We start from the raw sequence: 26609 nt of genomic DNA on the forward strand, positions 1-26609 counted from the left end.
AGCTACAGCAGGGGCAGTGCCAGTGGAGAGCGTCAGGGAGCAGGTGACGTTCAGTTGGTTCTAGCTGAGACTGCAGGCAGGGTAAAACTCCCATTGCAAAAGCCAGAGGCGCAAGGAGCGGTTTGCGCTGAAACCCGACTTGTGGCGCTGACTGGAGCCTTGGCAGGGCTGCGACGTACAAGCGGTTCCGTGTCGCAGACAGGTTAGTTGGTGTCTGCCTCCTGCTCGTGTGGCTTGGCCAGCCTGCAGGGCTCTGATAAGTGTTGTCAGTAACACCCCTGGGAGATCCAGAGCAGCGTGTTATTCAAGCAGCGTCGCCAGCCCAGCTGGTTCAATAAGGAGAGAAGGGAAATAAACGAACCCCCCCATTCCAAAGGCGATTTCCTCAGTCGCCCTACTTGCCCCAGCCCATCCGATTTCCTGCCTATATCCACCGCCAGCTTGATCCCTGCCCCCTCTCTACTCCACTCTGGTTTTAAATGTCTCAGGCCCTGGGGATGCCGCGCCTTGGGGGATGAGTCTGCTGCACTGGAGAGCTTGTTAACAAGCCATTCCTGAGCTTCAGCTTAAATTTCTCTCTCTCGCTCCTAGTTACTCCCCAAGCAATTCTTCCTCCTTGCAGCTGGCTATCGTCGTCCCCGCCCTGCCCCATCCCCTGCCCACAGGGTACAGCTTAGTTCTGCCTGTCTAGCGTCTTATCCAGCCCCGTCCCCAAAGTAGCGGAATGCTTTGTCTATGGTCGTGTATTGACCCTCCCAGGGATTTAGCATTATCCCCATTTTACAGATAGGGAAACTGAGGCACAAGGTCTCACGCTAACATGGGGAGTCAGAGCTGGGAATTGAATCCAGATCTCTAGGGTCCCAGTCTAAGGCCTTAACTGCAAGCTCATCCTTCTTTCCTTACCCCACACCTCCATTAAGCTGTCCTCATAAATCAGCCCCTCACCTCCCTTCTGTTTCTCTTCTCTAATTCAGTTTAATAGATTACAGGCCAGAAGGGACCTTTATTAGGTGTACTACGGTACCAGCTGGGAGGGGCAGTCATGGACCAGGACCCCAGCGTGCTGGGTGCTGCATGTTATTTATTAGGTGTATTATGGTAGCAGCTGGGACGCCCAGGCACGGACCAGCAGTCCACTGTGTTCGGTGTGGTACGGGCACATCAAAGAGACGATCGCTGCCTCACAGAGCTCTGTCTCATCCCCTCCTCTGATCCAGGCCGTGTCTGAGCCTGAGCTAAAGCCAGGATTCCCAGTGCGGTCGCGTGGGATCTGGAGTGAGAGGGGTCCTGTCTTCTCAGCTCTGCCAGGATGCCTGTGTGGCTGGCTCTGATCGGCAGGAGCCCTTCCTGCTGCTAAGGCCTCATCTCATGCCCTCCCCACCTGCAAAGCAAAACGGGCAACCCGGAGCTGCCCCCTTCAAGTGGCAATTCTGGCATTTGACCACTGGGGGTCTGCAGGGCTCTGGGAAAACCGGCTGGGCAGTTGGAGTGATTGATAACCAGCCTGTCTATGTGATCTCGCTCCCCCACCCTCCCCTTTGCCCGGCTGGAGCTAAAATAATAAAATGCTGATCTCACACACTTCGCTGGCGGTATCCCTTGCCTCAGCACTGCGCTGCTGCTGCTACTTTCGCCCTGCCTGGAAAGGCAGCGTCCTGGACTGCCAGGGGAAGGTAAGCTGGAAGCCCTGCTCCCGGGGGGTAGATTTCTCCATGGGGCACAAGGCTGATCGAACCACAAAGCTAATATTCTAAGCGGCTGGCTGAAGGGGCGTGGGGCTGGCTTGCCCTCTTCAGCCATTGCTCGTTGGGCTCTGGATTCTCACCTCCGGCTTGCGTTGGAGGGGACGGGCTGCCCAGGTGGGATCAGTGCCTGCTTTTCTGGGCTGTAGGGCACGTGTTCCTCTTGTAGGTAGGTGAAGGGATCTTTCCCTAGTGCGTTGAGACGCCTTCTCTGCCTGGGACATCTGCTCTTTTACTTGACCCTCCGGGTAAACAGCTTTGTCTCCTAGCATGGCTCCATGCACGATCCTGATGGAGGATGGGTTTCGGCTACTGGGCCTGCTTTCCCTCCCCAAAAAAGAATATAAAAAGCACGACAGGGCTACGACATAGATGCTCCTACAGTGCTTCGCAGCCCAGAGCGCTGGGTAAACGTTACAGACCCGTACGGGTCGGTTTGACTAGTGCTCAAATGTGGCCACCTCTGGGGAGGGCTGCAGCAGCTTTTTATAATCGTTTAGGACAGGGCCCGAGCACCGTAACTGCAGGAGGAATATTAGGTAGGCAACATCGCAATTCCCAGGCTGGAATTTGGCTGGGACTCGGGCTAACAAGCACTAGGGGATCTTTAGTGACGGGGGCTTGTGTGTGTTACAGCTGCCACGCAGCCCTCCCTAGTGCCCTGTGCTGACCCAGTAAGGAGAGCGCCACCTATCGAATCCTCCAGCATTGCTTCCTGCAGATCTGGGTGGGTGGCGCGCGGAGGTCTCCTATCCAACTTCCCAACCCAGCCTGCCCCACCCAGCCTCTGAAACCTAGCTGGACCCCAGCGCCCGCTGGCACAACCGCAGACTGAATTGTTTGGAATAAAACAAGAGGACGGTCAGGTTTTTGCCCTGGGGAAAGGCCAAAGGGCTATTGCCAGATTCCCAGAGCCCTCCAGGACATTGTGCCCTTGCTTTGTAGTTGGAAACCAGCTTAACCCCGGTAAGGCTCCAGCTATATGTGAGCACCTGGCCGCTGTGATCTCAGCAGAGCAAGGTCAGGCGGAGTTGGGAGCAGCGTGGCCGCAGGGGCTGTTAGCAAGGCTTTTTCGACCTGAGCTGGTGTCTGGCTGCTGCTGCTTTAACATGCTAACGGGTAATAATATAAATAATTCCCTCTGTGGCAGGTACCCCTGGGTGGCTGTCTCTGACCTGTGTTAGATAGGAGGTCAGACTAACCGATCAGAGCGCCTCTGTCTGGCCTTAGCGGTTGTAGGCTTGGTTCTGATCGCCCGTATGCTGGTAAATCGAGAGCAACGGCATTGAAGATTGTAGTGTGAGATCAGAATCCTTCCTCGTGGCCCTGTGGCCCCTTCTAATTCAACGTTATCCCTATGCCCTGGCCAGTCCTGTCTGCTTAGGTAGTCAGAGTGCCCAACACCGTGGGGGCTGGGCCCTGTGCCAATGAGCTTACAAGCAACAGGCAGCAACGCACAGGGCTTGAAGTGGGTGACGTAGACGCTCTTCTTACACTGCCAGAGCTGGGTAAACGGGCTGAGGGCATAGGTGTCGACTTCCCCAGTTCCCGCAGGGTGCTTGACCACCACTCTGCCCCAGGCCCAGTCCCCACTCCACCCCTTCCCCAAATCCCCCGCCCCACCTCTTCCCACCCCCACCCCTTCCCCCAAACCTCATCTCTGCCTCTTCCTGCCCCCCACCCTTCCCCTTCCCCCCCAGCACCTCCTGAACATTGCTGAACAGCTGATCACGGTGGGTGGCAGGCACTGGGAGGGAGGGGGAGGAGCTGATTGGCGGGGCCACTGGCGCATGGGAAGGCTGGGTGGGGGAGGAGCTGATTCACGGGGCTGCCGGTGGGTGCTGAACACCGACTGATTTTTTTTTCCATGGGTGCTGCAGCCCCAGAGCACCCACGGAGTCGCCGCTGATGCCTGAGGGTAAAAGCGACTCAGGCCCACTCTTTAAGACGCTTCCCAGCTGAGGATCTCCGAGCACCCCCCATTTTACTGATGCGGGAAACTATGGGGCTGTCTACCCTTGGAGTTCATAGATTCCAAGGCCAGAAGGGACCGTGGTGATCATCCCACCTCTGTAACAGGCCAGAGACCTGTCCCAAAGGAATTCCCAGAGCAGAGCTGTTAGAAAAACATCCAGTCTTGATTAAAAAATGGTGTCTGATGGAGAATCCACCATGATCCTTGGGAATTGTTCCAGTGGCTAATTACTGTCCTGGTTAAAAACGTGCACCTTATTTCCCGTCTGAATGTGGCTAGCTTCAATTTCCAGCCATTGGATCATGTCCGGCCTTTCTCTGCTAGTGTAAAGAGCCTATTATTCAATACTTGTTCCCCATGTGGGTGCTCACAGACTGGGATCAAGTCCCACCTTAGCCTTCTCTTGGTTAAGCTAAATAGATTGAGCTCCTGGAGTTTTTGAATCCTTTAATCCTCCCTGCAGCTCTTCTCTGACCCCTCTCCGATTTATCAGCCCTGTGGGAGCCCCGAGATAGCCCTGGAAAACCCACCGCACCGTGTAGCACTTTGCTCAGTGACTTTATTTAAGGCCCGTTTCTCTGCCCTGTTCCAGACCCCGCTCCAGCGGGGAGGGGATGGGATGGGATGGGGCGGCCGTCCCACCTGTTCTACAGCTGCCAGCTGGCACCGCTCTCCGAACGAGCATCACGGGACATGACATTGGGCGCCAGGCTGACCCGTGTCCAGCCAGGTTGGCAGATTCCTGGAGCAGCTGCCTTGGCAGTTTTGATCAGTCGAAGGGCGGATGACACTGGCTGTGTCACCTCTCCATCTGCCCGTTAGGTTCCGCCCCCAGCACCCCTTCTGTGCCCAGCAACCCCCTTCAATCCCTGGCCTTCTCCCCTCACGCCTGGTGCCTCCTCCACCATCTGGACAAATTGGAGAAATGGTCTGAGTTAAACAGGATGAAGTTTAACAAAGACAAATGCAAAGTGCTCCACTTAGGAAGGAAAAATCAATTTCACACATACAGAATGGGAAAAGACTGTCTAGGAAGGAGTACGGCAGAAAGGGATCTAGGGGTTATAGTGGACCACAAGCTAAATATGAGTCAACAGTGTGATGCTGTTGCAAAAAAAGCAAACATGATTCTGGGATGCATTAACAGGTGTGTTGTGAGCAAGACACGAGAAGTCATTCTTCCGCTCTACTCTGCTCTGGTTAGGCCTCAGCTGGAGTATTGTGTCCAGTTCTGGGCGCCGCATTTTAAAAAAGATGTGGAGAAACTGGAAAGGGTCCAAAGAAGAGCAACAAGAATGATTAAAGGTCTTGAGAACATGACCTATGAAGGAAGGCTGAAAGAATTGGGTTTGTTTAGTTTGGAAAAGAGAAGACTGAGAGGGGACATGATAGCAGTTTTCAGGTATATAAAAGGGTGTCATAAGGAGGAGGGAGAGAACTTGTTCACCTTAGCCTCTAAGGATAGAACCAGAAACAATGGGTTTAAACTGCAGCAAGGGAGGTCTAGATTGGACATTAGGAAAAAGTTCCTAACTGTCAGGGTGGTTAAACACTGGAACAAATTGCCTAGGGAGGTTGTGGAATCTCCGTCTCTGGAGATATTTAAGAGTAGGTTAGATAAATGTCTATTAGGGATGGTCTAGGCAGTATTTGGTCCTGCCATGCGGGCAGGGGACTGGACTCGATGACCTCTCGAGGTCCCTTCCAGTCCTAGAATCTATGAATCTATGAATCTATGAATCACCCCCAGCACAACACCCTGCATCCCCATTGTGCCCCGTCTGTCCGTCCCCAGGGCATCCATTCCCTCTCCAGCTCCATCCTTATCTCAGTGCAGGTGCCCTCCCTCTGCCACCCTTAGCCCAGCACCACCTCCATCTCCATCCCTTCCAGCATGGACCTATGGCCCCCAATGGACTCTCTGGTCCCCTCTAGGGGCACCTTCTGCATCCTCCCACCCTGCTCAGAGTGTCTCTTCAGACTTGCTCCCTTATCGGCCGGGGCCAATGGCTGCGGGGCTGGGACGGGTCCTGGGTCTCTGATAAGGACACTGAGCTACTGCAGCTGTTTGGAGACAGGGAGGGACAAGATTAGGGGCTGATTTAACCATTCCTGCCATGGGGCCCTTGTGCTGAGGCTTTGGGGAGGGGGTGGGAGATGAGGGCAGTTAATGCACCATCCCCTCAGGAGGGGCAGGAGGTTGGCTGGGCCTGGCTGCTGGATTCCTGCCCACTGCTACTCTGGACCCTACAGTGTCTTCAGACTGCCGGAATGCCAGGGAATTCAATAATATCCACCGGCAGTGAGTTCCACAGGCTAACCTCACTAATATCCAGTGTCAAGGAGTCCCACAGGCTAATCTAATAACCATACAGTTGCTGGGAGTTCCATGGAGCAAGCTCACTAATATCCAATGGCAGGCAGTCCCGCGGGCTAACCTGATTAATAGCCAATGACAGAGAGTTGCACTGTCTAGTCTCACTAATATTCAGTGGCAGGGAGTCCCATGGGTAATCTCACTAATATCGAGTGGCAGGGAATTACACAGACTAACCTCGCTAATATCCGGTAGCAGGGAGTTCCATGGGCTAACCTTGCTAATATCCCACATCAGGGAATCCCCGGGGCTGATCTCACTGATATCTTGTAGCAGGCAGTTGCAGAGGTCAATGTCAGTCCTGTCCCTCGGCAGTGACCCAGAGGTCTTGTGTGGCAGCAGGGAGTCCCATGGGTGAACCTTATGAATGCCTCGCTGCAGGGAGAGCCCACATCTGTTTGTGTCCCCACCCAGGCTAAGTCTCTGCTTGGTTGCTGCGGAGGGGTTGCCTCCGACGCTGCTGAACCATGACGTCCTACCGGATGGAGCTGGAGAAGTACCGGGACATCGACGAGGAGAAGCTCCTGAGGGAACTTTCCCCCGAGGAGCTGGACCAGCTCGACCTAGAGCTGCAGGAGATGGATCCCGAGGTGAGGCTGCCCCCGGGCTGGCACAGGAAGGGGGTGACGCTGCGGCTTGGGGGCAGTTGCTGACTTCTGCGCTCCAGGCTTCAAAGCCTCAATCCCGTCCCCACCCCACCTCTGACCCTGGCTCTCACCTATAGCCATGATGGTCATAAAACTCTTCGAAACTTAGACCAGTGTGGGTCGGAGGGGAGCGCAGTTCAGTGGTTAGAGCAGGGGGCTGGGAGCCAGGACTCCTGGGTTCTATTCCCAGCTCTGGCACTAGCTTCCTGAGTAAACCACTCCCCTGCTGTGTGCCTCAGTTTCCCCACTGTAACATGGGGCATAGGCGCCAGGCTTCATTCATTGCTATTTGCAAAGGGCTTTGTGCCCCTCCTCAGGGGCAGCGGGGGCGGTGATCTCTATGTGGGGCTTGTCCCGCCAGTGACCCTTTCCCGCCTCCCTCTTCCAGAACATGATGCTCCCAGCCGGGATGCGCCAGCGAGACCAGACCAAGAAGAGCCCGACGGGGCCGCTGGATCGGGACGCCCTCATGCAGCACCTGGAGAAGCAGGCGCTGGAGACAAAGGAGCGTGAGGACCTGGTGCCATTCACCGGCGAGAAGAGAGGTACCACGGTAGTATGTGTGGGGGGGTGTGCACGGGGGCTTGGCTCAGCCTGACCCGGCACTGGCACAAATGGTACAGTCTCTTGCACTTGCCTGATCGCCCCCCTGATTGGGGGAGACGGGCTTACAGCCCAAGCTGCCCCCCATCAGAGCAGGGGCAGCACCTGCGGACACACCCCCTCCTGTGTCTGGGTGGCCAAGCAGTGGTGGGTCAGGCGGACCAGGCCAGGGAGAATGGCCCAGGGCCTATTGGGGGCCCTGCCTTGGCCTTTGAGGGGTGGGCAGGGCTGTCCTTGAGTGCTGCTGGCCGAGTGTCTGCCCAGGTGCTGGGCTGCAGGGCCAGGACGGAAAGGATTATACGTAGCTCAGCCCAGGAGCTGCGGCTGCTCCAACATGTCTTGGTGAGCTGCTCGGCTGTCCCGTCCGATCCAAGCTGGGGTCCCACCAGCCCAGGCACTGCAGCTCCTGGCCCTGGAACCCACACCTTGGCCTGGCCACTCCTCTCCCCATAACCCCAGGGAGCCAGCAGCGACTGGCGGGGCCAGCTCCTTGGGGCAGGGGCAAGGGCAGAGCTGCTGAGGTTCTGGGGGGCAGCAAGGGCTAGTGGGCACCACGCTGGGCCTCAGGATACCTGTGTTCTATTCCCACTGGCCTACGGGGGGATCTTGGGCAAGTCCCTTTCCTGCTCCGTGCCTCAGTTTCCCTTGTCTCCCAAGTCTGTCTGGTCTATTGAGACTGGGATCTTCAGGGCAGGGAGCACTTCCCACTCTGGGTCTGTGCAGGGCCCCAATCTCAGCTGGGGTCTCTGGATGCCACCCTAAAGGGCCAATGATCTATTCTCTGACTGGGGACCCCTCCTGTGAGGCTCCTTCCCCTGAGCTACCCCCCACAGTGCTGCGCACCTCAGGGTCCATTCCCTGGCGTCACCATGGCCCCAGCCCAACGGCCTCCTGTGGCAACCGGCTTCCATTTCGGCTCGAAGGGTGGCCGGGGCCGGAAGTGACTCCCCTGCCCCATCCGCGGGGCCTGGGGTCCACCTGGTGATCCCAACACCTGGGAGACTCACCAGGGAGGCCCAGGAGGGAATGGGCCACGGGGGGCAGCATAGGAGGAAGCTAAGTCTAGGCTCTGCCCATCCGGTGAATGCCCAGGGCTGCCAATCAGGGGACGTTTTCTGCCACATTGGACAAATTATAACGAAAATCCTCCTGACCCCACAGAGATCGTGGCGCTAAAAGATCCACCCGGGGCCCTGGGAGCGCAGGGCCCTGGAACATCAAGGCGGGGCCCTGGGGCAGAGACAGAGTCCTTGGGAGATGCCGGGTCGCCTGCCTGGCTCCCGAGCACAGCTGAGCTCTAAATCTGCCTCTGGCTGCGAGGGAGCTGGAGTCGCTGGGAGCGTCAGGCTGAGCTGGGGGGGCGGCTGGGAAGCAGAGCTCTCCGATGGCACCCCGCGGGGAGGGGATCCTCCTGCCTCGCTCCACTGGCAGGACAGGAGCCGCTCACTGTGGAACCCCCGTGACGCAGGTGGAGGCAGCAGGCCTGGTTCTGGTGCGTTCACGCCCCTCTGTGCTGCTCTGGCCTGGGTGTGGTTGGAAACGGTGCCCCTGAAAATCCTCCCTGTGCCGGGGGCTCCCCAGCCCTGTGCCAACCCTGCTCCTACCCCTGCTGCAGGGGGTGGATCGGGGCTGTGGCTGTAGCACCCTGTGCTGTGGCCATTCTCTGCTCCCCAGGGTCCATACAGGGTAGGGCGGGCGTGTTGCACTGCACTGTGCCTATTCTTTTCTCCCCAGGGCCCACTGGGACCCCGGGCTGCTCCACCTTACCCTGGGTGCCAGGCAGGGCCCGGCCCCAACCCAGAATCCAGGGAGAGCAAAGGCCACCCCGCACCCCAATCCTGCTCCAAGCGCAGGCGCAGAGTGACTGGGATCGGCCCCAGTGCATGGGCTCCACATGTTCTGTCCATAGCCCCTGGCCACCTGATGGCCCATGAACTCCCCGCTTCCCCTCCGGCGCATGATCACAAGCAGGTGCTGGCACTGCTAGGCTGCGAGCCCAGGGAACCGGGCCAGCTAGTCAGCTACACAGCGTCTCTTGTGGTGGGCTCTGTGCCGCCCTGGAGGGACGTGCGGCATCAGAACCCGCCACGATGCACCCGTGAAATGAAACCCAGGCCAGGGTGACACTGCCCCCAGTGCCCCAGCTAGGCAGGAGGTGCCTGGAGCCGTTGCTGCTGCAGCTTCCTGAAAATCAGGTGTCTGACAGTGGCTGGTTTCCCCTGAAGCTAAGAGCCCCGAGGTGCTTCCAGGCTGGTTGGTCACATCAGAAACGCACTTTGCTCTGCTCCATCTCCCCCAACCTTCCTCTGGCCCCTGTCCAGTGCAGGACCTCCTAGTCTATGCAGTTTCCCATCCCGCCTCGTGACCGTGGCCTGCGAGCACCTTCCAGGTGTGCATTAAGCCACGTGACTGACACCTGCCACGTGTGGCTTGTTCTCTCGCCAGGGGGAGTGTTTTGGTGGTGTTGCTGTGTGGTGTTGGAGAAGGGCTGGGCAGAGAAGCAGACCGGGGGGGCGGGAGGGGTGGAAGGCTGGGAAGAGCCAGTCCTGGGGGAGTTCATGCTCCAGTCTGGGACCAGCCCCCGAGGAAGCCCTATCTGCTGCACAGATGGTAGAAAGCTCCCCTGGGCCTGAGGAGCTGGCAACCATGGTCCTCGGATTTTGGGTCTTCCAGAGCTGCTGGGCCACTGAGCTCTTTGTGGGTGAGGCTGGAGGCTATTCCACGGGAAGGCAGCATCGAGAACGGCGTATCAGGCCGGTCCTGATCTAACTGATGTGGGATCTCACGCTGCTGCCAGCACCAATCCAGGGTGCTACCTTCTCTCCACCTCTGTGCTGATCAGGACCATCTGTCCCCTGGTGCTCCCCCGTCTGTCTGTCTGCACCTGTTGTCTCTCGACTTAGACTGGCAGCTCCTTGGGGCAGGGGCCCTCGCCTTGCTGTGTGTGTGGTGGGGCTGGGACTCTGCGATACACACCCTGGTAATCTCTAGCCCTGGGGGCTGGCACGTGCTCCCAGCTGTGAAGGGGCTGGAGCGAATGAGTCACAGGAATTTTACAGAGCTGAGGCCAGAACTCCCTGCGGGGCTGTCAAAAGGATTGGCCGCACTCTTACATTCTGTCACTCAGCGCTGCCCCGGCCTTTCAGTTGGATTCTCCTTTGCTTCCTGTCCTGACCTCGTGTGGCTGTTAAACAGCTACAGCGTTCTGCCCCAGAGGTGGCTGCATTTGTGCACCACCCATGTCAAGGCTCCTTCCCCACTCTGAACTTTAGGGTAGAGATGTGGGGGCCTGCATGAAAACTTCTAAGCTTAACTACCAGCGTAGATCTGGTCCGCTGCCACCACTCCCAGCGTGCTAATTCCCTTCCCTGGGTAGCCTTGAGAGACTCTTCACCAATTCCCTGGTGAATACAGATCCAAACCCCTTGGATCTTAAAACAAGGAGAAATTAACCATCCCCCTCCTTTCTCCCACCAACTCCTGGTGGATCAAGATCCAACCCCCTTGGATCTAAAAACAAGGAAAATCAATCAGGTTCTTAAAAAGAAGGCTTTTAATTAAAGAAAAAGGTAAAAATCATCTCTGTAAAATCAGGATGGAAAATAACTTTACAGGGTAATCAAACTTAAAGAGCCCAGAGGACCCCCCTCTAGCCTTAGGTTCAAAGTTACAGCAAACAGAGGTAAACACCCTAGCAAAAGGTACATTTACAAGTTGAGAAAACAAAGATAAAACTAACACACCTTGCCTGGCTGTACTTACAAGTTTGAAATATGAGAGACTTGTTCAGAAAGATTTGGAGAGCCTGGATTGATGTCTGGTCCCTCTTAGTCCCAAGAGCGAACTCCCAAGAAAACAAAGAGCACAAACAAAAGCCTTCCCCCCACCAAGATTGGTCCTTTGGGTCAGGTGTCAGCCAGGTTACCTGAGCTTCTTAACCCTTTACAGGTAAAAGGATTTTGGAATCTCTGGCCAGGAGGGATTTTATAGTATTGTACACAGGAGGGCTGTTGCCCTTCCCTTTATAGTTATGACAACCCGTCTGATCTGGGACGGCAATTCCTGCTCCGGCGCTGGGGGAAGCAAGCACTCCAGGGCAGAAGGCACTGTGGGAATCGAAGATGCCGTCACCAGTCGATGGCTACCTGGCATCAACAGGCTGCTACTTATAACCTCGTGGTGGCAGGGGGAATAGAAAACACATCTTCCTACTCCAAAAGTCTAGGCTCCTGCCACGTGAGCTGCAGAAGAATCTCCACTGGCTGCTGGCAGTATAGGGCATATGACACACATGCCTGATTCCATGCAGCAGAGGGCAGTTGAGCGCATACGCCGCTATGTTACAGTTCTAACCTTCGCTGCTCTCCAGCCCAGACGCTAACCCCAGTCTGTCTCTTTGCAGGGAAACCCTTTATCCCAAAGAACCCCCAGCGGGAGATCCCCAAGGAGGAGCAGATCACTCTGGAACCCGAGCTGGAGGAAGCCCTGGCCAACGCCACTGATGCAGAGATGTGCGACATTGCAGGTGAAGGGCTTGGGGCCCTCGAGGGCAGCAAACCCCGTCTGCTTTGGGGCCACGGCGGTGTGGGAGGCAGCAGTGCCCTGCCTGCGTGCTAGTGGTGAATGCCCGGGGCCCTGGCTAGACGTCGCTGCAGCTGGGCAGCTGGCATTTCCGGGGTGGGTGTGTTGTGACTGGGGCTGAGCTAAGGTTGGCTGGGTCCTGGCAGCGGGGGTGGGATTCAGATGGAGCTAGTGAGATGCTCAGCCGCCCAGAGACCTCTGGAACATGAAGCACCAGCTCTGTGGCAGGAGCCGAAAGGTGAGGCTGTTGGCCAAGGCTGTAGCAGGCTCATCATCTGCCATGTGTGACCGCTCAAGGGGGTGGGAGATGCTGAGAGCAGGGAACAGGTCCTGCCTACCCCACAGGGGGCCTGGATGTCATCATGGGGAGCCGGGGTGGGTACCAGGAACAACCTCGGGGCTTAGAGCTGGGGCCAGCTGCCCTAAAACATCCCTGTGGGGACGCAGGGTGTGGGATCGGTCAGGGGGAGCAAATGACAGGCCCGTGGGCACAGCTCCCGCTGAAATCAACGGGCATCTTGCCACCTATGCCAGGGCTGGATTTGACCCCTCAGAGCTCCTGTAATTAGCGAGTGTGGCATGTAACTGCCGTGGGGCTAGTGGCAGGGGACTATGTTGCGGTTTGGGGTCTGTGGTGTGTGAAAATGCCTGCCCAGACGGGGCAGACTTGTGCAGACTGAGCATGCCCGGGGAGCTCGGCGTGTGCGTGCAGGCAGAGGGGGGTTTGTGCGTGTTGTATGCACGTTCCCTGTGTGAATGCACGCGTGTGAGTGTATGCATGCATCTGGGGGTGTGTGGATAGGCCCCCGTGTTTGCGTGCCCCCCGTGTAAGTCCATGCGCTGTGTGATGCCTGTCCCTGTGCCTATGTGCATATATATACCCGTGTGTCTGCGTGGTTGTATGCCCCTGTGCGAATACATGCATGTACGAGCTTATGTGCGCGTGTGGACCCATTCGTGGCCTGGTGTATGCATGCGTACATGTAGATGGTTGTACCTGCAGGGTTGTATGCCCCTGTGCGAACACATGCACCTATGTGAATCCACGTAGGTGTGAGCACATGTGCACGCGTGGCCTGGCGTGTGCATATACTCCTGGGTGTTTGTGCCCTCGCCTTCTTTAAGGGGCTCCCTGCGGCTCCAGTACATTCAGGCTGGCTCGTAGCCTGGCACTGATACATAGCAGCCCTCTTAGCTCCCCGGGTGGGGGTGGGAGGGCGTCGAGGGACAAGGGGGTAAAGCAAGCACAAAGCCCGGCCTGCTCGAGCTCCGGGACCCAGCTTTGGTTCCCTGCCCCCACGCCGCCTCAGAGATGTCACTGCTCCTGCCCATACAAGCCATGATGAGCTCGGATTCCCAGAGCTCAGCAGCGAGCGAGCTGGCCGGGAGCCAGCGGGTGGCTAAAACGAGAAAGGCAGGCTCCAGGGCTATCCGCTTACACCCGCCGGGGAGATGCTAGGCCAATAAAAATACGTGGGGCATGTGGTGAGAGATTACATTTAGGGGCTTTTCCTATGGCCTCCCGCAGCCAGCCGCGGTCGGGGTGTGAGTGCGGCCGCTGGGCTGCCCTGTGGCCTGCCACGGTAATAGAGAAGTGCCGTCAATCCCCAGGGTCATGGGGCACCTTGTGAGCCCTGCATGTACAGGAATTGCTTGCCCACCCACTGACATGCAGCCACCTCTGGGGTGGAACACGGCAGCTATTTATAAAAGGCATCGTCACCCACTATGTGCATGCTGCCATCTCTGGGATGGAAGATTTTAGACAGGGAGCACTCTCTCAGTGGTGAGACACAGCACCTTCTGGCGTGGAATGTGGAAGCTGCTTGTACAGGGATCCCTTCCTCTTTGCTGAGATGCAGCCACCTCTGGGGTGCAAGGTGGTAGCTGTTTAACAGCAAACAGCAACACTCCGACTGTCACTTTAGTGCAGTTTATTGTATTCCCATAATACAAGAACTAGGGGCCACCAAATGAAATTAATAGGCAGCAGGTTTAAAACAAATAAAAGGAAGTTCTTCTTCACACAGCGCACAGTCAACTTGTGGAACTCCTCACGTGAGGAGGTTGTGAAGGCTAGGACTATAACAGGGTTTAAAAGAGAACTGGATAAATTCATGGAGGTTAAGTCCATTAATGGCTATTAGCCAGGATGGGTAAGGAATGGTGTCCCTAGCCTCTGTTTGTCGGAGGGTGGTGATGGACAGCAGGAGAGAGATCACTTGATCATTACCTGTTAGGTTCACTCCCTCTGGGGCACCTGGCATTGGCCACTGTCGGCAGACAGGATACTGGGCTGGATGGACCTTTGGCCTGACCCAGTACGGCCGTTCTTCTGTTCTTAGTGAAATTGGGCAGTTCCCTTCTGCCAGGCAGGTGCAGGGTGAGCCCAGAAAAGCAGCGAGCTGCAGCGACTCCCATCCCGTACCTCTGCAGCTCAGACTCTCGGTCTTTGCTATTAAACCCCGCGGCCTGTTTGCTGTTCCCTCCCCAACAGCCATTCTGGGGATGTACACCCTGATGAGCAACAAGCAGTACTACGAAGCCATCTGCAGCGGCAACATCACCAGCACCGAAGGCATCAACAGTGAGTGAGCTCCACCGGCCTGCGGGGCGGGAGGGCGGGGTTTGCGCTCATCCCACGCGCCAGCTGACTCCGGTGGGGTCGCTCAGTCTGTCGGAGAGCACCAGGCCTGGGTCCCTAGGTCTGGATTGTCCCCCCTGCGGGGCTGTGAACCTGCTCTCAGGAACCGCGGGCTGTGAAACCAGCAGATCTGGGATGAGAACGAAATGGGGTTTATAAATTCCTCTCTGTTTGGATCGTTATGAGTAACGCAGGGCAGGAGGTGTCAGGAAACAGAGGGGGACAAATTCTCCCAGCATTTACCCTGATGTAAATCAGGAGTAGCCACAGCGAAGCATCTTCAGCTGATCGGCGGCGTTCCCCTGGCTCCGAGGCCGGGTGATGCCAGCTGAGGTTCGGGCCTGGTGGAACGTGAGAGGGTTGGGTCGGCAAATCTGCCCCTGCCGACCTGGTGGTGCGTGTGTGTTTCCCACCAGGCGTGGTAAAGCCGGATAGGTACAAACCAGTCCCAGACGAGCCGCCAAACCCCACCAACGTGGAGGAGACCCTCAAAAAAATCCAGAGCAACGACAAGGACCTGGAGGAGGTCAACCTGAACAATATCAAGGTCAGCTTCCCCCAGGGTAGCAAGGGGCATGGGAGAGGGTGGGAGCCCCGAGCTGTGGGGGCATCTGACTGGTCAAAGCCCTGGGGTGAAATCCTGGTCCCACTGATGTCAATCATAGTGGGGCCATTGATGCATTGGGGCCAGGACCTCAGCCCCTCGAGGAATAGATATCCACCTCCTTCCATCTATCTACCCCTTCATTCCACCCACCCGATATCCACCTCCCTCCATCTATCTACCCCTTCCTTCCACCCACCCGATATCCACCTCCCTCCATCTATCTACCCCTTCGATCTGCCTACCTGATATCCACCTCCCTCCATCTATCTACCCCTTCATTCCACCCACCCGATATCCACCTCCCTCCATCTATCTACCCCTTCATTCCACACACCTGATATCCACCTCCCTCCATCTATCTACCCCTTCATTCCACACACCCGATATCCACCTCCCTCCATCTATCTACCCCTTCATTCCACACACCTGATATCCACCTCCCTCCATCTATCTACCCCTTCATTCCGCCCACCCGATATCCACCTCCCTCCATCTATCTACCCCTTCGATCCGCCCACCTGATATCCACCTCCCTCCATCTATCTACCCCTTCATTCCACCCACCCGATATCCACCTCCCTCCACCTATTTACCCCTTCGATCCACACACCTGATATCCATTTACCTCCATCTGTTTAGCCCTTCCTTCCATCCATTCCTTGATCCATCTACATCTATCTACCTGTGTACTACTTTGATCCATCCATCTACTCCATCATCTATCTACCCCTTTGTGACCCAGGTTGCCTGGGGCCGCCCTCTCTGGAAATGCCAAGGTCAGGGCTGGCTGCAAAAGGGAGAGCAGATACTTCCAAGACTGGTGGGTAACACTGAAGTTAAACTCCCCAACCCGTCACAGACTGTGTTTCTGATCCCCCACACTGGTTATCAAGAAGCAAAAAAAGGAATCACCCAGCCACCTTTATTGCATTCCAGTTCTCTGGGTCCAGTACAGTGAGAAGTTATTTAAAAACTCTGCTCACCAATACAAAATGGGGCCAAAGGGTCAGCCACTTGACCAGGTCAGTATAGGTTTGGATCTTACCCAAAATACCACGCTGCTGGCCAATCCTTTAGTATCTAAAACTAAAGGTTTATTATAAAGAAAAAGAAAGAACAAGAAGAGAGATGTTAAATGGTAAAACAGTCACATACATACAAAGACTTCAAAGTCTATATATCACAGTAGTTCTCAAACTTTTGTACTGGTGACCCCTTTCACTTAGCAAGCCTCTGAGTGCGACCCCCCCTTATAAATTAAAAACATTTTTTTATATATTTAACACCATTATAAATGCTGGAGGCAAAGCAGGGTTTGGGGTGGAGGCTGACAGCTCGCGACCCCCCATGAAATAACCTTATGACCCCCTGAGGGGTCCCGACCCCCAGTTTGAGAACCCCTGATATATCAGGTTCCTAGCAGTATTGGTGAGTTTGCTGGCTTGAAAGTCCCTCTGGAACACACCCACAGCTGGGATGGGTCATTCAGTACGTTGTCAGAGCTTCCTTTATAGAAAGGTTCCTCCAGAGGTAAGAAGCAGGAATGAAGACAAAATGGAGAAGATGATAGTCTTTTGCCATATGGCTTGTGCTTCCTTTGTTTCCAACACAAGCTGCCCAACACATGGCTTGGAAGCCTTTTCTGTCCACAAGCATGCCCATGCCTTCCATGCTGAGTGATAAGGTGTATCCTCTGCCTTCTCTCAATGGGTCAGTTGTATAGCTGATGGTCCTTAATGGGCCATCAAGCAGGCTAGCCAGTGCTGATGCCAAACTGTCTGGGTGTGTCACCCGGAGGAAGCATAGCGCAAATCTGAAATACAGGCATACCTACATATCTATAACTCATAATACAAAGATGATACAAACAGAAACAAGATGATCGCATCTGGCAAGTTATACCTGACATATCTGCATATCTGGCATAACTCATTACAATTTTACAATATTGATATTCATAATATCCTAAAGTGTCCCCCAGATTCCATACAGCATCACACCCTTGGATCCATTCATCTACTTCATCCTATATCTTCCCCTTTGATCCATCCATCCATCTATTCCTCCATCCCCTCGTCCATCTACCCCATTGATCCATCTCTCTACCTTATCCACCCCACCCTATCCCTCCCTCCATCCACCCATCCATCTATCTCATCCACCTCATCCCTCCGGCCCCCATCCCATCAACCCACCCACCTACCTCATCCCTCTGTCCATCCCTCCATTGTGATGCAAGACAAACCCGTGAAGGCTTCCGTTTTCTCACTCTCTCCTCCTGCAGGACATTCCCATCCCGAAACTGAAGGAAATCTGCGAAGCCATGAAAACCAACACCCACGTGAAGAAGCTGAGCTTGGTGGCGACTCGGAGCAATGACCCCGTGGCCAAGGTAAGCCCTGCAGCTCCCGACAGACGGAGCCACTTGGAGCGTCTCCGTTTGCCGTTCCCCCCCAAGCTTTGACAAGCCGTAGCTGGCACTGGAATCGCCGGGAAGTCTGACTCTCCCGAGGGAAACAGCTTCCCCGACGGGGAGAATTTTCCCTGGCTGGAGACTTAAGCCCCGTCTGGATTCAGCCAAGCCCTTAAGCACCGGCGTAGGTCCCGTTGAGCTCAGCGGATACATCTATACTGCAGTCTGGAGGTGTGACTTCAGCATGTGTAGACGTGCCCCGTGCCCGGTTGATCTAGTGAGCTCAAGTAACAAAATGGTGACGCTCCAGCAACCCAGGCGGTGGCAGGGGCTAGCTGCTTGTGCACATCCCCAGGGGCCTGGGTGGGCAGGTCTAAGCCAAGCAGCTTCCCTGCTGTTTTGACTTGCGCTAGCTTTGATCTAGCTAGATCTCAGGTACGTCGCCTCCCTGTCGCAGCGTAGACACAATCAGGGGGGCTTATGCTTGGGCTTCGGTGCTCTGCTGAATGGAGTCTTCAGTCACGGCCCCTCAGCTTGTCAAGCAAAGAACCACTCGGGACAGATGTGAGGCACGACGCTTAACGCACTCTCTGGAGGGAGCCCAGGTGACCAGGCCATGTAAGAACCAGACTAGAAGACAAGCTACAGCTGAGGACAATTACCATTAGCTACCACTAGCGATCCCAGTGTAGTCCAGTGCGTAGGGCCCTGGCCTTGGAGTCCAGGGTTCTGTTGCCACTGGGTGACCTTGGCCATGTCACGTCACCGCCTTGTGACTCAGTTTCCCCATCTGTAAAATGAGGGCGATGATGCTTGCCTCCCTTTGGAGATCCGTGGATGCAGCGCAATAGGGAAGAGCTAGGGGTTATTCCAAGGCCTCTGGGTCGCAGGTGAGGGTAATTAACTCTTGGGAACAATTTCCCGAGGGTCTCGGTGGATTTCAAGGCAGCCGGGATGTTTCTCTTACAGCTCTCTCATGGCCTTGTTTTGGGGAGGTTCTCTGGGTTGTGTGAAGCCGGTCGGGCCAGATGGTCACAGTGGCGGCTGTGCTGACAGGCCCTGGGTAGACTTTTCAGCTCAGAACCGAACCCCCCTTCCCCAATCTCAGCCTGGGGCTCCGGGACCATGCCGCAAACCTGGCTTGGCTGGAGCTGCGTGTACACGCGCTGTCCCTTAGCCAGCAAGAGCTGGGAGGACGGCTGCGTCTCATGTCGCTCAACAGCGTCCCCGGTAACTACCAGCCTTGACTTCCATCCAGACAGTGTCCTGAGGGTGGTGTCTACCTTGGAGGCCCTTATGTGGGTGCCAGTGACCTTTTAGCTTCGTGTTCTGTATGGGGGGCTGCGTGGGGAGGATGTCACCACAGCTAACCCTGCTTGCAGGCTGTGAGAGGTCGATGCGACTGACTCTGGTCTGGGACTCCCACAGGCCGTGGCTGAGATGCTGAAGGAGAACAAGACTCTTGAGAGCCTCAACATCGAATCCAATTTCATCACCAGTGCTGGGATGATGGCTGTCATCAAGGGCGTGCAGCAGAACACCGCGCTGGCCGAGCTCAAGGTGGACAACCAGGTACAGCTGTGCCCAGCTGCCAGGGAGCACCGGGGCGGGGTGCGAGACACGGCTTGGTGGGGGCGTGGCACCGGAAGGGCAAGCGAGCCCAGGCGTCATCTGACGGGTGGGCGGGAAGCAAGAGGTGGGGCGAACGGACGTTGGATGTCGTCGGTGGCTGGGAGACTGACCTGTGTGCTGGAAACCCCTCAGTATTAATCCCAGCTCAGCTTCTGTGGGCATATGGGGTTTCAAATCCTGGCCCCATTGACATCAGCGGGAATTTGGCAATTGATTCTAATAAAAGTATGACAGGGTGGGTGCCTCTGAGTGCCCCCTTGTGGCCTGGGATGGCTCTGCAGCATCTCTGCCTCAGTTTCCCCTCACCCAAGTTTTTATGAGGTCCAGGTGTTTAGTTAGTCCTGCCCCCTCAGGCTAGGAGGCTGCTAATTATGACACAGCCAGGGCTGGCCCCATTTCTCCTTAAAGGATCCAGTCACCCTGTGACAAGGAAGCTGGCCATTCTGTGCCTCAGTTTCCCCCAGGTAAAACAGGGATAATGCAACCCAGGTTTGTAAGGGGCGTTGACCACTTTCCCTAGCCAAGGGCCAGGTATTGTTCTAACACTCCCTTATCTGTCTGGGGGTTACGAGGGGTCACATTTGTAGACAGAGGCTAATTATTAATGATGATCTCTGCTGGCAAGGGTCTGATCTGGGGAGGGGTGGAGCTCGCACTGCATCCCGTGTGTACATGGAGCAGGGGGCGCAGCTCCTTGCAGCCATGGCCTGTGCGTGGGGTAAGGAGAGGCCCCATGAAGTGAATGGAAAGGCTTTGGGTGACTCCAATAGGCCTCGGTTACTCAGGACAGCCAGATGCTTGGGCCGGGTATCTGGATCCAGAGCGAGGGATCAGTGGAGGATGCAATTGGGACCAACCAGCCATCTGCCCAGAGCTGTCAGGCGTGGGGTGGGCCCCACGCTGGGCCACAGGCCCTGGCGAACCCCGACCCAGTTAGATCCCAGCGGCAGGGAGCTCGGCAGGATGGATGGTTCTGCTCACCTCGCCTGCCCCGGCGTCGTGCCACCACGCGAGCGCTGCCCTGCCCTGCCCAAAGCTGCTCCTGGCTCCGAACCCCACGGGCAAGGGACCCGGCCTGACAACCGCTCAGCCTTCCCTGCACACACAGAGAGAGAAACAATGGCTTGATCCTTTTGCTCCAGGCTACCATCCTCGGGCCCCCACAGGTGCCGAGGTTGGGACGTGTCCTGGAGGCCTGGGCGCCCGCCTGGCGGGACCCTAAGCACCGCCTGAGCCTAAAATGCAGCCTCCAGTTTACTGACAAGGTCTCCCGGAGGCCGGTGTCCGTCCACAACAATCCCCGGTTTCCCGGGGGTGAGTAACAGGAGACGAGGCCTCTCACCCTAGGGGCCGGCCTTGCTTTGTAGTCACCTCCCAGCAGCTGGTGTGAGATGAGTCTGGCGGCTGTCAGGCCAGCTCCCAGCCGCCTGGCAGTCTCTGTGGAAAGACCAAGGGCCGGCTGGGCCCTGGGGGCTATGGGCGGCGGGGCGGGGGGGGGGGAGTTGTTTCCAAGGCTACCCAGGCCTGCAATCAGGTTCCCAGGGCCATGCCCCACACCAGGGCTGGTGCAGCCCGTGTCGGGCAGGCCAGTTGGGAGGCTGGGGAGGCTGGTGGGCAGCCTGGGGGAAGGTGGGAGCAGAGCTCCCCGCCCCTGGGGCTAAGCTCGGCTGGGCGGTGGTACCCACCGAGGCTGCCGTTCCTCCCCCCACAGTCTCAGCGGCTGGGGGACTCGGTGGAGATGGAGATGGCCGCCATGCTGGAGAAGTGCCCCTCCATCATCCGCTTCGGGTACCACTTCACGCAGCAGGGACCAAGGGCCAGAGCCTCCATTGCCATCAGCAAGAACAACGAGCTCCGTAAGTAGCAGGTCGGGGAAGGGTGGGGAGGGGACAGGCCGACGGCTCGACCCCCCTCCCCGGCCCCACTGCAGCGGCTCCGGGAGCCCGAGCCCCCTTGGATTTACAACAGGTCCCCTTGCCCCAGATTTACCCCCATTGATGCGGCTCTGCGGACGGCCTGAAGTCTGGTGCGCTCTGCTCTGGGGCGACTGTACGATTCTGCTCCCCTCTAGCGGCTAGACCAGACAGAGCCGGTCCGAGGGTGGCGTTAATGGTGCCGGTTCTTTAGCTTAAGCAACCGAGACCTGTGCATTTGGATGTGGTGGTTTATGAGTCAATTCCCAGACCCCGGTGACATTCCATGTGCTGCTGGTTAGGACAGGAAGTGAAGGCTCCTCCAGCCGGCTGACCCTGCAGTGGAGGTGTGAGAGGTCAGAATGGGAGAGCGGGCCCTGGACTTCACCCAGGACAGGTTTGAGCATTGGCCTGCTAAACCCAGGGTTGAGAGTTCAATCCTTGAGGGGGCCATTTAGGGGTCTGGGGATTGGTCCTGCTTTGAGCAGCGGGTTGGACTAGATGACCTCCTGAGGTCCCTTCCAACCCTGATGTTCTATGATTCTAAGGAGGGGGATTAAGACCCCGGGAGTGGTAACACCCCCACAGACCATCCCACTGGATTGCCCGTTCCTGATGGATGTCAGCCTCTTCACTTCCTGTCCTAAACCGCCCAGGGGCATTTTCTTCCTGTTCATCTCCGGGATGGGCCGGAGCTAGATCTGGGGAGGGGGGAGAAGGTTGAGGGAGGTTGGTACTGGTCGATTTACAGAGGGTGGGGTGGGGGCCTCTGGGCTCAGCTCTGCCCCACCGACCCCCTTGCTGTGTCTGCTCCACAGGTCGCAAGCAGAGGAAGACATAATGCCCGGCGCCGCCGCAAGCCAGCCCGTGTCTTTAACGCCTCTCCGTGCCTCGAAGCCATGGTGCCCCGCGGCCAGGGCGCTGCCTCCAGCGCAAAGCAAAGCGGAGCTTTTTGTTCTTTTTGTAGATTTCCTGGAGCCGGCCCTCAGCTGTCGGCCCCCCGCCCCTCTCCCGCCCCATCTAGCACTTGGAGTCCCCGGCTCAGGTTACTCGTTCCTAGGAAGAGAACTGAAGCGAGTATTTTGGTTCTCACTGTAAATAAAGGGATCACCATACGGACAGAGGGCCTAGGCTCGGGCACTGGGGTGGGGGGCGGGGACCAGCACGCCTTAGGGCCGGGAGCCTCCTCCTCTCAGGGGGGCCAGTCCCAGCTGCTTCGGAGAAAGGGCACTTCCTCCCCCTCTCTCCCCCCGCACCCCGGGCTGCAGCAGGGCCAGCCCCTGCCCCGCGGGGCCAACAGAGCTGAGCTGGCCAAGCCACAGATCAGTCCATTTGCCCACTAGTCTCCCAGCTCCCCACTCCGGAGAGTGACCCCCTGCTCCTGGATTCGCCCCCACTGCCTGCGCCTCCCTCCTTTGCCCCTAGAGCCCCCCCCTCAACCCCCTGCAGCCCCCCCTTCTCCCCCACAGCCTCCAGCCCTTACATTCCTTACAGCGGTGCCTAGAGGCTGCCCGAGAGCTCGGGGCCCCGCCCCAAGGCACTCACCCTGTAACTAGCCAAAGGGATGGGAGCCGAAACTGAGGTGCAGAGTGGGGAAGTGACTTACCCAAGCTCACCCCCAACTGGAACAGGGCCTAGACCCTGTGGCGCTAGTGGTGGGGCCCTACCCCTGGAGCGCTCTGCCTCGAGTGTGCCGCTAACCTGACCCCCCCTCCATTTTCCCGCCGGGCTCCCCAGCGCTGCTTGTCCAGGGCCTAGTGCAACCTCAGCTCCAGCCATCCCAGCTCACGCCAAACCCTGTGGCCGAAAGGTCATTTCAAGGATGCCACCTCCCCCCTCCCGGTTCCTGCCAGCCCGTGCACACACCCTCCTCATCCTCCCCCTGGCCCACGGCCCACTCGCACACCTGCCACACGGGGCAGCTCCTGGAGCAATGGAGGGGCTGAGAATCAAGAGGCACCTTGGCGGGTGTGGGGGGTCCCCCATGGGCACTTAGCCCTGCAGCCTCACTCCTGGTGGTGCCCCTCAGGCCCTGGCTTCCCAGCCAGCCTAGCGTCTTACGGCCCCCTCCTCACTGGCCAACAGGGGCTGCCCCCGCCATGGGGGGGGGGACGTGGCCCTACACATCCATTGTCACTCTGACTCCAGACCTGGGGATCCCTGGGCACAGACACCCCCGGGGTGAAGGAGTTTGGATTCAGGCTCCACAGAGGGCCCAGCGCGGAGAGGGCCGATGTGCCCGGCCTCACGTGCCCGGGCTGGCAGAGGGGAAGGCCCCAAGCCAGGCACCGACTGATGGGCTTATATGGTAACTATGGCGCGCTGGCTCCCTCCCTGTCACGCCCACGGGCTGCTGGGGGCAGGTGGCATTAGTCAGCAAGCACGTTCGGGGCCATGCTAAGCCCTGCCCGGCCTGGGGCTGCCAGGCTCGTAAACAAGCGACGCTGCTCCCACTTGTGCGTCTTACTCAGCATCAAAGGGCTGCGGCCCCAGGCCGCGAGGAGCAGGGATGACTGATAGGGGTGGGTGGGAGGCGAGGGGAGGGGGCTGGAGCTTCACTCCAGGACAGTCACTGGGCTGGGTCCCTGCCCAGGTGACCAGAGGCAATTCCCGGCCGGCACCACCAGGGGGCAGCACTGCAGGGGGCTATGGAGCTAGGCTGGCTCCCGGCCCCTTTCTGGGTGGTGGCCACACCTGACTGCTGCGGAGCCCCAGTGGGAGGAGGGGGCATGCTTTCAGCACAGGACGCCTGGGTTCCGTTTGCAGGTCTGAGGAATCCTGCCCCATGTAAGGGGCAAATCAGGGTGGAGGCTCAAAAGAGCTTTATAAATGGGAGGCAGCACTGTCCAGTGGTTAGCTCAGAGGTGGGGGAGGAGTCAGGATGCCGGGGTTCTATTCCCCGCTTTGCCACTGACTCCTTGTGTGACCCTGGGGCAAGGCCCCTCTGTAGTATGGGGCCGCTGATCCTGCCCTGCCTCTATAACTTGCTTTGAGATTCTCGGAGGCAGGTACTCTGAAAGCAAAGTATCCCGTGGGCTGCTGGGGGCCAACCATGGGAGAGGGCCCCGCCTGTCGCAGGGGATCCAGCCCCACCCGGCCCTCTGGAGCAGTGACCCAGATGCAGCTGGCCCCCGGGGCAGACTAAGTGGGGGTAGGTGGAGCAGGGGCCATTGTGTCACAGCACAGAGGAGGCGGGAGGCCATCAGCTTTGGCTTGCACCTGCGATCCAGTGGATGCTGGAGACAGAAGTGTGGGGACTTTGCAACTGAACGCCGGGCTGTCTCCAAAGGCGCTGGGCACGGGGGCAGGGACTGGAGCCAGCAGTGTCCAGGGCTGGCACAACTGCAAAGTGGCCCTGCCCTGTGGCGCCACCTTCTCCACTGAGCCCACCGCTGCACGGACCCGGGCTGGCGCCTGCCAGGGACTCAGTGGCTAAGCTCTGGCACGATAGGCTCCCGGAGCTGCCGGCGGGGGAATGGTCGCAGGCAGGCAGCGCCACAGCCAAGCACCCCGTGCTCTGGTGTATTTATACCCCTGGGATCAGCCCGTGAAACGGAGCGAGGGCGATCGGGTTACAGGACAGCACGGACGTCACCCTCAAGGAGGGGAATGAGGCCAGCACAGTCCCCCATACCCAGTAATGGGGGTTAGACCCTATCTCCGCCAGTGGCACCCCCCCCGCACCTTCTCCGCTTCCTCAGCTAGACGAAGGCTCCTGCGATCCTACCCACAATGCTACCCCTCCCCCCAAGCCGGAAAGGTTTATAAGCCCTAAAATTTACACGTCTAGCAGCTGGAAACAACCTATTAAAGCCGGCGGCTCAGCTGTCCTTAGGGACGCCGAGCAGGGTGTGCGCGGCTGGGGAGTGTCTCACGTGGGATTAGCCAGCCCATGCCAGCCTCACGCAGGGAGCGCCTGCTCCCATAGCCAGGATGGCGCCTGCCTGCTCTCTCTAGGCAGTGACTCCCCCATGCCCGCAGTCAGCTCCGCTAAGCCCGGCAGGCCCCAAGCTCCTATGGGGACTCCAGCTCCGGCCGCACCCGGGGCTGGCCCCTCTCCCTGCAGCCTGGGCCCCTTTCATGCCCCGTTAGCACCAGCACCTGGCCCCATGATCCTCCCTGGTCCTGGCTGCCAGAGCCCTTGGGTGCGATTCATCCCGGGAGCACGCCCTCCCCCCGCAGGGACCCGGCGGGCACGGCCGCCCAACACCCGCTGCCTATTTATAGGCAGGAGGCTGAACTATGGGCAGCCACAGCCGAGACCAGACTGGCCTGGCTCAGCCCCCCCCCCAGGGCCTTGTTCACAACCCGAGCCCAGGAAACGTGGCAGAGCAGTGCCCACAAGGTGCCAGCAGGGGCAGAGCTGCTCCTAACTGCCTCCAGGCAGACTAGAGGCAGGACCCCCCACCACAGCTCTGGCATCGTGCCAAGCATCCCCCTCCCCTCCCAAGGGCCAGAGGGTCTGTGGATTCCCCTCCGTGGCCTTGGAGCCCCCAGGGCAGGCCCCCCGCTTTGCCTGTATTCTGGGAGGGTGCATGTGGCCCATTCGGGGCCATCTGGAGCTCAAATCAGCTGCTCCAAACTTGGGGCCTGCCGGTTGGGAGGAGGAGCCCTGCCCGCTCACCGCGCCAGAGGCAGAGCGCCCAGGGCAGCGGCGCAGAAGCAGCACGTGCAGTGGAGCGGGCGCTGCCAGGGAGGAAACTTGACCCCAGTATTTCGATTTATCACTGGCCGACTGGTGGCTAGACTGGGGCCCCTCGCGCCAGGCACTGCAGACCCAGCGCGAGAGACAGCCTTAAAGAGCTCAAAGGCTGAATAGAGCAGACACACACAGGGAAACTGAGGCACGGGGAGGGCAAGGGACTCGCCCATGGTCCTGGAGCAGGTCAGGAGCAGGGCCCGGGAGAGAGCCCGGTTGTCCTGTGGCCAAGGCCCAGGCCCGCGCCTGCTTCACCGGACCTCACTAGGAGTAGAAGTGGAGGGGGAGCCGGCAGGCCTCCAGGCTGCTGCGGTACCTCCCAATAGCTAAGCTTACGGCGCCCTCTGGGAGGCTCTGAGAGCTGCACGGAAGAATACCAGGGCCAGGAGCTTCACAATCCTTTTTCCAAGCCAGGGCCCTGCAGTGCTGATCCAGAGGACCCACCCCCGGTGCCAATCCGCACCCCCCTTCCCCAGCTGCCGTCCTCCTTAGCTCCTCGAAGCAGGACGGGAACCAACTAGGTATGCTTGAGGGGCTGCGAAAGGGCCCCACATGCCTCCATCCTTGTTGAACTGATCAGGAGACCAGTCACTTTCACAAGCAGCTCAACAGGTGGGTTGAGGCCTTGGGCTCCCACCCTTGCCGGGGTCGCTTTAACGACCCGAGCTGACCCTCCACCTGCAAGTTCTGGGCCCCCAGTAGAAAGGCGGCTGGCCAGCTCGCCCCCCTGTGCTCATGCCTGGCAGAGTTCAAGCTGTATTAACGAGCGCTGG

General features: G+C 58.1%; 1 protein-coding gene across 2 annotated transcripts; it reads left to right on the forward strand.

Moving 5' to 3' along the window:
* Nucleotides 1–72: 72 nt before the first annotated feature.
* Nucleotides 73–22231, forward strand: TMOD4 (tropomodulin 4). 2 transcript variants are annotated; one of them, XM_054011267.1, is made up of 10 exons: nt 73–202; nt 6512–6687; nt 7133–7289; nt 11750–11872; nt 14426–14515; nt 14989–15119; nt 17464–17571; nt 19021–19164; nt 20936–21080; nt 21956–22231. In XM_054011267.1, the coding sequence occupies exons 2-10, from the start codon at nt 6565–6567 to the stop codon at nt 21976–21978; spliced, it is 1044 nt and encodes a 347-aa protein (XP_053867242.1). In that variant the 5' UTR covers nt 73–202; nt 6512–6564; the 3' UTR covers nt 21979–22231. The 2 variants fall into 2 exon arrangements, with proteins under 2 accessions (XP_053867242.1, XP_053867240.1); XM_054011265.1 differs by lacking the exon at nt 73–202 and adding an exon at nt 1573–1676.
* Nucleotides 22232–26609: the final 4378 nt, after the last annotated feature.

The sequence above is a fragment of the Malaclemys terrapin genome, chromosome 21 (genome assembly GCF_027887155.1).
Source record: "Malaclemys terrapin pileata isolate rMalTer1 chromosome 21, rMalTer1.hap1, whole genome shotgun sequence".
Classification (NCBI taxonomy): Eukaryota; Metazoa; Chordata; order Testudines; family Emydidae; genus Malaclemys; species Malaclemys terrapin.